The sequence below is a fragment of the Halyomorpha halys genome, unplaced genomic scaffold (genome assembly GCF_000696795.3).
Source record: "Halyomorpha halys isolate HHAL.00 unplaced genomic scaffold, Hhal_1.1 Scaffold1395.1, whole genome shotgun sequence".
Classification (NCBI taxonomy): domain Eukaryota; kingdom Metazoa; phylum Arthropoda; class Insecta; order Hemiptera; family Pentatomidae; genus Halyomorpha; species Halyomorpha halys.
The window spans coordinates 77,119-88,184 of NW_027111868.1; the positions used below are offsets into that span (position 1 = coordinate 77,119).

Sequence of the window (11,066 nt, forward strand, 5' to 3'; positions counted from 1 at the left end):
ATAGGTGTAATCTTGGTAATTCAAACTAATTGCTGCCAGGGAGGTGTTTGGATTATTGAAAGGTTCAGATTATAGAAGTATTAGGAAAATGGTGTAAAAAAAATCAACAATGCGAAAGTACATAACTATTTTTATTTTTTTACACATTTTATAGGAAATTTGACAGTTTGAAGTTTCAAAAAATTACAAATTTTGAGTTTTCTCAAAAAAAGTAACTTTTTCTTTTGTATTTAACTACCCATTAGCCTAATTTGATTATTAAGGATGATTAATTATGTTTGATATTTCCAAATATAATTAATTTCGACAACTTTTTTTCAGCTAAACAGTTTTACTTCATGATGATTATTGAATAGGTAAATTGATTTGTAATATAACAGATAAAGTTTCAACAATAACCGAGTTGGAACATTATTTAAACTTATTTTTGAACGTTTTTCGCCAGTAGATAACAAAATTTCGATCGAAGCTTACTCATTCATTATTAAGCTTAAAGACATTTGAGGTAGTGGGGGAAATGGCTCATATACAACAATCGGTCAGTTCGTAATTTAGTACACTGAAAGACGTTTGGCGTATCAGGTAAATAATAATTATTATTTGTGTAAAACTATATTATAAATCAGAAAAAAATTAAAGAATCAAACAATACCTTGAAATGTAGTTTTTTTTTTTGATAGCTGTTACATTGAATTTTCTTTAACTATTTGGCAACACTGATTAAAAACATACTTTTCAATCATAAATAATAATATTGATATTAGTTAGAAAAAAGATCGTAATTTAGTACACTGGAAAACATTTGGCGTATCAGGTAAATAATAATTAGTATGTGTGTAAATCTATATTATAAATTAGAAAAAAATAATGAATCAAACAATACCTCGAAAATCATTTATTTTTTTTTATAGCTCGTACATTGAATTTTCCTGAACTATTTGGCAACACTGATTAAAAACCACACTTTCCCATCATAACTAATAATTATGATATAAGCGTCATCATAAATAATTATATTAATATTAGTTAGAAAAAAAAAATCGTAACTTAGTACACTGGAAGACGTTTGGCGTGACAGGTAAATAATAATTATTATGTGTGTAAAATTATATCATAAATTAGAAAAAAATTTAAGAATCAAACAATACCTTGCAATGCATTTTTTTTTTTTTTTTTTTTATAGCTCGTTACATTGAAATTTTATTAACTACTAGGCAACACTGATTAAAAAACCCACTTTCCCATCATAAATAATAATATTGGTATTAGCGTAATCATAAATAATAATATTGATATTAGGGTCATCATAAAGAATAATATTGATCTGAGAGTCATCATAAATAATAATATTCTTATTAGGGTCATCATTAATAATAATATTGATATTTGCGTCATCATAAATAATAATATTGATATTAGGGTCATCATTAATAATAATATTGATATTAGTTAGAAAAAAATCGTAATTTAGAACACTGGAAGGCGTTTGGCGTATCAGTACATAAATAATAGCATTGATATTATGATCATTATCTGAAGAAGCCCAGATTTCACTTCCTAAAATCTGAATAATAAAAAGTATTTATTTCGAGCTGCAAAAATTCATACCTACTTAGTGGGATAGTACTTTCACTAATATGTCGCAAAAGAGTATCTTTAATTATAGTTTTAAAAATGTTAAAATGAGAGAGAAAAATAAATAACGTCTGGACATACAGTATTTATTTTATGTCTTTTTACATACTGCAATTAATACTGAGTTTTTTAAAGTAAATATGGGCAATTTGGATGGTACATAATGAAAACTCATAGAAATGCTGCTACATAACCTATTAATTCAACTTTCGTTGTTGATCTTTTATCAAATATTTTTTAATTCAACTTTTCAAACATATAATGTCTTTATAAACTTAAATTTGTGCTTTGATAAATAAAAAGTAACCCATTAAACTTAATTTACTAGATTTGATTTGAATGATTTGATTGAAACTAGATTTTCGATTGAATTTTAAAATATACCTTTGGAGAAATTCTTCAACTAATTAAAACATGGAGAGCACAAATGTTTATCTGTCTGCAGTTCTATAACAAATCTAACTGAACACAAACGCGTGGATGCATCACAAGTGTCCATTTAGTACAAGAGCCGGGAAGAAAAAAGGCAGTTATCTCACGCCAATTTTTGATTACTTTAATGAAAGCTAGGTATAATTACTAGTCAAAATTGATGAGTCTGCCAAGTATAGGTAGGGGGAATAAAAAATGGCGGCTGTTTCAAAACCTTAAAAAAACATTAATTTTTCATTCGGAGCTCTATATCTTAAAAACTAATAGCACTAGAAAATCTAAGAGAACATTATTTAAAGAAAAGTAAATTTGCTGAAATTATAGCCCTAAAAGAGCTATTTACGTCTAATAGTTCTCGAGATATAGCTTTTTAAAAAGCAAAATTTCTTAAAAATCTACTGAAAGATTAGTAGTTAATTAATTTATTTTGAGAAATCTATATTTCAGGAGCTATGTGACGTACAGATGTATATTAGCTCTCAAATTAAAGCTAGTTTAATGGACTATAAAGAAGTTTATGACCTTTACCTCCGTAGGAATAGTAGTTTTCATGATATTTGCTAAAATAAATTGATTTATAGTTGTTCGGACAATAAATTTGATTTATGAAAAACTTCATTATACCGTACCGATGTCTGCCAGCGCTCAAATTAAAGCTAGTTAAATTTACTACAAAATAGTTAATTATATTTATCTTTGTAGGAGTAGTAGTTTTTATGATATTTGACAAAATAAACTCAAAATGTTAATTTCTAGTTGTTCGTATAAAATGTTGGATTTTTTAAAAAATATATCTCTAGATCCATAAGCCGCACATATGTCTGCCAACACTCAAAATAAAGGAAATTTAACTTGCTATAAAGCAGTTTACGACACTTATCTTCGTAGAGGTAGTAGATTTTATGATATTCACATATGAATATAAATTTGTCCGAATAACTATAAATCAATTTATTTTAGCAAATTTCATGTAAACTATTACTCCTACGAAGATAAACATAATAAACTACTTTATAGCTCATTAAACTAGCTTTAATTTGAGTGGTAATAGACATCTGTACGTCAAATGGTTTTTGAGATATAAATTTTTCAAAATAAATTCACTAACTACTGATCTTTTAGTATGTCCCATACAACATTTTTATGAAATGTTGCTTTTTAAAAAGCTATATCTCGAAAACCATTTAGCTTAAAGAAGTCTATTAGGGCTCATATTTTATTATATTTACTATACTTTAAATGACGTTCTCTTAGGTTTTCTTGTGTTGTTCCTACCTTCTGAGATATAGAGCTCCGAATGAAAAAAAAAAAAAAGTATCGCTTTGAAACAGCCGCTATATTTTATTCGCCCTACCTATACTTGGCAGACTCATTTGTTTCGATTAGTAACTATACATAGTTTTCATTAAATTAATAAAAACTTGGGGTGAAATAACTGCCTTTTTCTCCTCGTGGGCTCTTGTACTAATTCATATATGTCCAAAAACCGACACAGTGGGACAACATCAAATTGAGACCTATTTGTACCAACTAATTCAAACTACCTTTCTTGATGCTTATGCATGCGCAAATTTTCCAAAGGTTGGCAAACGTATTTCAGCACTATTAGAGGTTGAATATGGATCAAACACATGTTTTACACATTTTCAGATAATGACCCATTAACATTTTCATTCACACTATAATAATTGGTAGAGTGAATTTTATGTAAATAAATTTTAATCATTAAATAAAAAATAGAAAATGTATATAATGGCACTTAAATGTATATGATGTATGTCATATTATAGTAAACATAGCTCAACGTATCTCAGTTATAAATAAAACTGTATCTAAATTATTATTATATTAATAATTAAAACTTAATAAATGGAACTTCAGTCACAGTTTTATTTATAACTAATTTTTGGCCAAGTATACTCGTAAATAACTTAATGAAGTTTTAGTTTGAATTATTAATTAATTTAATATTATAATTGGATAGAAATTTTGTGAAATAAATATTTTGTTGTACTAAGTTTGAAAGAAATATATTGCACAACCTATAAAAAATAATTGACAAAGGCTCTTTTCTACGAGACAGATATCTATCGTGTAACCATCTTACACATCATGATACTAGTACAGAAAATGTCAGTTTACACGATGTTAGCTTCTACAATAGTACAACTGATAATGATAATAGGGCTGACACTATCATATCAGCGTCATTGTTGCACCGAGACTTCGATACATAACAATTTATAATTTTAAAAACAGTTGATGAAATTCAATTTTAAATTTGTTCTCTCCCCATTTTCATCTCTTTTTCTCCTTCTTCAGCACCTCCTCTGTCTGGAGGCCATTCAAGAGTCCGTCCTCAACACACAAAATGTTTGTGATAGGGGTAGTCATGTTCAGTGACCAGCTGAGGGATATCATTCTCAGAGAGAACATAAGAAACCAGTTATCTTAGCAGTTTATCCCTTTGTGCCTCAAACAAGTTGTAAATAACAATTATCTGCTCAACAGTCTCTGGTATGCGACAATGAGGGCGAAGGGGGTCGACGTCAATACGATGGCGATGAAGGCTGGCTGGAAAATCCCCTACTCCGTAAGGAATTGGCCCAGTAGTCCAGGGGGGGGGACTTCATCCCTAGACTGCTAGATCCATTAGGGATCATCATCCACCGCCGGCTTCACTCTTCCATTGTTTATTTCTGGACAATGATTTTCCATTTTCTGGAGTCCTCCCTAATTTTCACTCGGAGATTTTCTATAAGACCTGCTGAGCCTTCTTTCTTGAAAGTATGGTTTAATATTTCTGCCGTCCAGGGCAGGTACCATCCTATACTCCCTCCCCTACCCACAATACACGGTATGATTACAAATATAAAATTTAATAAAGCAATGAAAGTATTTATGATGTAATAGTGCTAACTTTAACTGTCTCATGACTTCAGCGGTGCCGGTTCGAATACGGCCTAGATAGTCGAATTTTATTTTTGTGCAATCCCATGAAATGAAAACTTGATCCCACACTATGGTTAGAATAGGTGGCAACTTATAGATAACCCCTATATGTCAGACATGATCAGGAAAGGTTAAACAAAATTTATGAAACGTGTAACTACTTAAGACAGACAAACGTCCTAACGATCTCTGTGATAATGTAAGCCAATTAATTTTAATTATATTTTATTATTTATTATTAAATTATTTATTTAACATTAATAAATATTGTTGACAGAAAGATGTCGAGCTACAAGCTGACCTACTTCAACGTGACAGCTCTCGGGGAGCCCATCAGGTTTTTATTGAGTTACCTAGGACAAGAGTTCGAGGACTATCGATTACCTCAGGACCAATGGCCTTCAACAAAACCTAGTAATTTATTATTTAGCTATCACCCAAAATAAAGATACTAAAATAGTAAGATTTACTTAGATATGAATATAGTTGAATTCGATTTTTCTTAGCATCAAACCAAGCCAAATATAAATGAGTAAGTTTTATTACTTACAATATAATTAATAAAAAAAATTTATTCTTCCTAACTGCTGTTGACGTCACAATAATCGATTATCTAAATATTCGATGTTTTCATCCATTACAACTTGCGACATGTTTACCCATGTTATCTCTCTTTGTACCATTTGAGTGAACAATATAATTAGAGAAATAGTTATATTGAGTGAAATGAAAACAAGATTACTAATTATTGGGTTCTTAATTTTATTTTAAATTAAATTAAAATTAACATTCTTAACTATTTGTTAATTGACTAAATTGCTATAGAAAATACTGAGAATGATTTTATAGAGTTAGTCATTCTGTAAACTGAAAGGCTTAAATATAGGTTAAGTTAAATAAAAAAAAGTTATCATTAATTAACTATGTCGACATGACAACCTTTAACAGAATGAAAAGAAAAACTGCGTCTGCGCAAATGCGTTGTTCATCATTCTCCATTACCTTCTATAACTTTCTATATTGAATATTATATTTTCTAAAACCTTTGGCTTTCCAATGATATATAATACGTCTATAGTACTACTATTATTTCCGAAACTTTTTTAAAACTAAAACAAATATTTTTCCATGTATGTAAAATGCAAAATGTGGAACAGTTACAGAGCAGAGATGGGCAAAAAGTAGCTATAGTTGAAACTAATAGCTAAAGTTGCCATGGATACGACCTATATTCATGAATGAACCATTGATAAATAAACACTGTATCCATGACAATTTTAGCTATTAGTTCCAACTATAGCTACTTTTTGCCCAACACTGCTGTAGAGATATGGGACCATGGAAATTTACTAAAACGTCAAGGAAGAAAAAACGTGCAAATAGTTACCATGTCAGTAGTTTCGTCTTAATTAATACTTTTTTGTACAAAATGTGTGATCGCAAATCTTTTAGAGGATTTAGTTTTCTAGAAGATTGGCACACAATATTTATAATTACTCTCAACAGATGTCGAGAAATCAGTGCTGCCGATTCACTCGACTATAAAATACCCACTTAGCGCCTTGAAAATTCCCGTTTTACCAGACAAATACCCGCCACTAAACCCGTTCTTGGAGAATCGTTATAACTGTAGCTTTATGATTGTTACGGTCTTGATTGTACTGCCGCATTAGCTCTGGCGTGATAGTTGATAGTTTAAGTTATGTCATGAAGCAACTGTCACGTCAACTATCTCATGTATATGCCTTGACAGTGAACAATCGTCCAGTTTCAGTTATTGCTACCAAAGTCGCCGCTACTATCATTGTGTAACTGTTTGATTGTTACAGTCATGGCAGTAAATACGGTCGCGACAGTATTGACGAACTGGGTCTGACGTGATAGTTGATAGTACAAGTAATGTAAGTGAACTAAGTGTCGCATTAACTGCCATATATAAACCTCTTTTGGCTGAATAATTTATAGATATTTTCTCCACAAACCCATTTCGTTTAACAAATATCATAAAAACTACAACTCCTAAGAAGATAAACGCCATAAACTACTTTATAGTACATTAAACTAGCTTTAATTTGAGTGCTAATAGACATCTACACGGCACATAGTTCCTGAGATATAGATTCTCAAAATAAATTCACTGACCATGATTTTTCAGTGCATTTTTTATGAAATGTTGTTTTTTAAAAAGCTATATCTCGAGAACTATTGAACATAAATATCTCTATTAGGGATCATATTTTAGCAAATTTACTCTATTTTAAATTATGTTCTCTTAGGCTTTCCAGTGTTGTTGATTGTTTTAGAGAAATGGAGTTCCGAATGAATAATTAATTTTTTTTTAACGTTTTTAAAAAGCTACTATTTTTTATTCCCCCTACCTATACTTGGTAGATTCATCAATTTTGACTAGTAATTACACATCGTTTTCATTAAAGTAATAAAAAAAAAATTGGGGTGAAATAACTACATTTTTTTTTCTCTGCCTCTTGTACTAAAAGGAACATACATTACACACCAGCAAACCACATATTTTACCATTTTGCAAATTGTGGTGTGTTGGGGTAGAAGGCAAGTTCTTCACATACACAAATGTACTAAAAGCACTTTCAGATGCATTTAATAATATTTAATGAATCATAAAATAGCTACAGAAATTCAAAGCTATGTCTTACACCATATAATAATTTAGCTCGCTCAGATTGGAAAAATTTCTGCTCTGGATCATTACAGGACTTCAATGGAAGTCATGAAAAAAAAAAAAACTTGGTTCTAAAAAACTTTGGTTGGTTGGTAAACTAAATAGTAAAAATTATTATTGACGAAAAGGGGTTAGAGAAAGGCAGTCCTTTCCGACTCATAAAAGTCTGTGGACCACAAGCCGGAAATCAAACCTTGTACCCTCACTCCCAAGTCCTGATTAGAGCAAAGGAGAATTATTCGAAAATCAGGTCACTTAAAAGTGTATTTTGATTATTTTTTATTGCGCATGTGCCACTTAAGACCTCCCAGCTGAGACACAAACACCAGGAAAGATATTTAGTAAAACAGTTCCCACAATAAACCGTCACAAAAATATATGTTGGATGGAACCCACAGCCTGGATGGATATATGTTGGATGGAACCTGTATATGGAACCCACAGTGGCCAACCCCAAGGATCTCGGGGCTAATCGCTTGTAAACCACTGGAACAAGGAAAAGTTCAGATGCGGTTTGCTTTTTAATTTTCCCAGGAAAGTAAGAGTCACTGTTTCGAATGAACAAGATGATATAAAGTTTTAAGGAAGAGTTGAACTAATTGCTTTAAATCATAAATATATCTATATAATTTATGGAATTTTATTAACTGGTGCACACGTTTGGATAAATTAAATAACTAATATGATTTTATTGATAATAATTATATAAGAAAAATATGAAAATTAAAAAAAAAAATATCCATCCTATATTATTTATGTGAATAAAATTATTTTATATAAGATATTAAAGTTAAGGAACATAAATTAGGACATTGCCGTGTTTTGATAGTAATTCAAAGTATATATAAAATTTGTTAGATAATATTGCTAAATTAGGATGAAATTGTAAAGTTGACTCATTTTCAAAATGATCGGTATAGCTGTACTTAATAATTCAAAAGTAGGCATCATCATTTCCAAGCCGGACTTATAAATTTATGATCACCTTCTCTCTATATATATGTGTGTGAGCTGTTAAATATTCGGTAACTTAATCAACAAAGTGCTTAAACTACAATAACGAATGAACTGTAATTTTCATTACTTACTTTGCCAGTTCTAGTACAAGAGCCGGGAAGAAAAAAGGCAGTTATCTCACCCAAATTTCTGACTACTTCAATGAAAACTATGTATAATTACTAGTCAAAATTGATGAGTCTGCCAAAAACAGGTAGGGGATTAAAAAATGGCGGCTGTTTCAAAACCTTAAAAAAACATTGATTTTCCATTCGGAGCACTATATCTTAAAATCTACCAACAACATTAGAAAATCTAAGAGAACGTTATTTAAAGAAGAGCAAATTTGTTGAAATGTTAGCCCTAAAAGATCTATTTACGTCCAATAGTTCTTGTGATATAGCTTTTTAAAAAGCAAAATTTCTTAAAAATCTACTGAAAGATTAGAAGTTAGTTAATTTATTTTGAAAAATCTATATCTCAGGAACTATGTGATGTACAGACGTCTATTAGCACTCAAGTTAAAGCTAGTTTAATGGTCTACAAAGAAGCGTATGACCTTTACCTTCGTAGGAATAGTAGTTTTCATGATATTTGCTAAAATAAATTGATTTATAGTTGTTCGGACAATAAATTTGATTTATGAAAAACTTTATTTCAGAAAACATTGGACGTACCGATGTCTGCCAGCGCTCAAATTAAAGCTAGTTAAATTTACTACAAAATAGTTAATTATGTTTATCTTTGTAGAAGTAGTAGTTTTTATGATATTTGACAAAATAAACTCACAAAATGTTAATTTCAAGTTGGTCGAATAAAATGTTGGATTTTTGAAAAGATATATCTCTAGATCCATGGCCGCACATATGTCTGCCAACACACAAAATAAAGGAAATGTATTACTTGCTATAATGTAGTTTATGACACTTATCTTTGTAGGGGTAGCAGTTTTTATGATATTCACATATGTATATAAATTTGGCAAATGAAATTTGTCCTAACAACTATAAATCAATTTATTTAGCAAATTTCATGTAAACTATTACTCCTAAGAAGATAAACATAATAAACTACTTTATAGCTCATTAAACTAGCTTTAATGTGAGTCCTAATAGACATCTGTACGTTAAGTGATTTTTGAGATATAAATTTTTCAAAATAAATTCACTAACTACTGTTTTTAGTACGTTCCATACAACATTTTCATGAAATGTTGCTTTTTAAAAAGCTATATCTCAAAAAATATTTAACATAAAGAAGTCCTTTAGGGCTCATATTTTAGTAAATTTACTATTCTTTAAATGACGTTCTCTTAGGTTTTCTTGTGTTGTTCCTACTTTTTAAGATATAGAGTTCCTAATGAAAAATTAGTTTTTTTTTATCGCTTTGAAACAACCGCCATATTTTATTCCCTCTACCTATACTTGGCAGACTCATCAATTTTGACTATTAATTATACATAGTTTTCATTAAAGTAATCAAAAATTGGAATGAGATAACTGCCCTTTTCCTCCTCTCGGGCTCTTGTACTATTCGTACATACAGTGAAATCTCAGGAATCCGTACTAATTCCTGCAGGGAGAGTGATCGGAGTACACAACGTATTAGGAAATATGGTGTAACAAAATTCAACAATAAGAATTTACATCACTATATTTTTTTATTTTTTACATATTTTATTTGAAATTAGAAAATCCCTAGTAATGGTAAGTGAAGATTTAATTTATTAAAATTATAAGTGAAAATTGTATTGGTTTATTTACTTAAAATACTAAAACCAAAATAAGTTCGACAATAATATTTGAATTATTTATTTGTCTACTATTAATTAAATTATTTTTACAGTATCAAAAATGATTTATACGATAAATATTATGTATTTCTAATTCCCACTACATATATGATATAATATAAAAAGTTCCATAGGAATTAGATTGACCGATATCGAAACTGTGTAAAAATGCCCACTTTCGAGGTGATTACGATAACTTGCCTATAATAGATCGGGAATACTAAATTATAATATAATAGATCGGGAAGACAAAAATGACCTTTACATATGTGCACTCTTATTTGAAAACGAAAATGTCATTGCTCGCTGAGTTTTTAAAAAAAAAATTAAGTTTTTTTTTTAACGGCAGTTCGGATTACTGGAGTGTTCGGAGTACCGAGATTAGACAGTTGCAAGTCATTGGCGTAAAAAAAAAAATAAAAGCGAAATTATTAATTAATTGTTCGGAAAGTAATGGTAGGATTTTGATCTCAAATCAAGCAAACGTTATTGACTTCTAAACCCCTTTTTTTTTTTTTTTTTTTTTTTTTTTTTTTTTTTTTTTTTTTTTTTTTTTTTTTT

The 11,066-nt window shown here is 29.6% G+C and overlaps 1 protein-coding gene across 1 annotated transcript in view; it reads left to right on the forward strand.

Annotated features, from left to right (window-relative positions):
- Positions 1-494: 494 nt before the first annotated feature.
- Positions 495-11,066, forward strand: part of LOC106689565 (glutathione S-transferase) — a 21,160-nt gene continuing 10,588 nt past the window's right edge. Inside the window, exons 1-2 of the mRNA XM_067049794.1 lie at positions 495-582; positions 5,297-5,433. Of these exons, the coding sequence (XP_066905895.1) occupies positions 5,301-5,433 (133 nt within the window). The 5' untranslated portion in view covers positions 495-582; positions 5,297-5,300. The remainder of the gene's footprint in view (positions 583-5,296; positions 5,434-11,066) is intronic.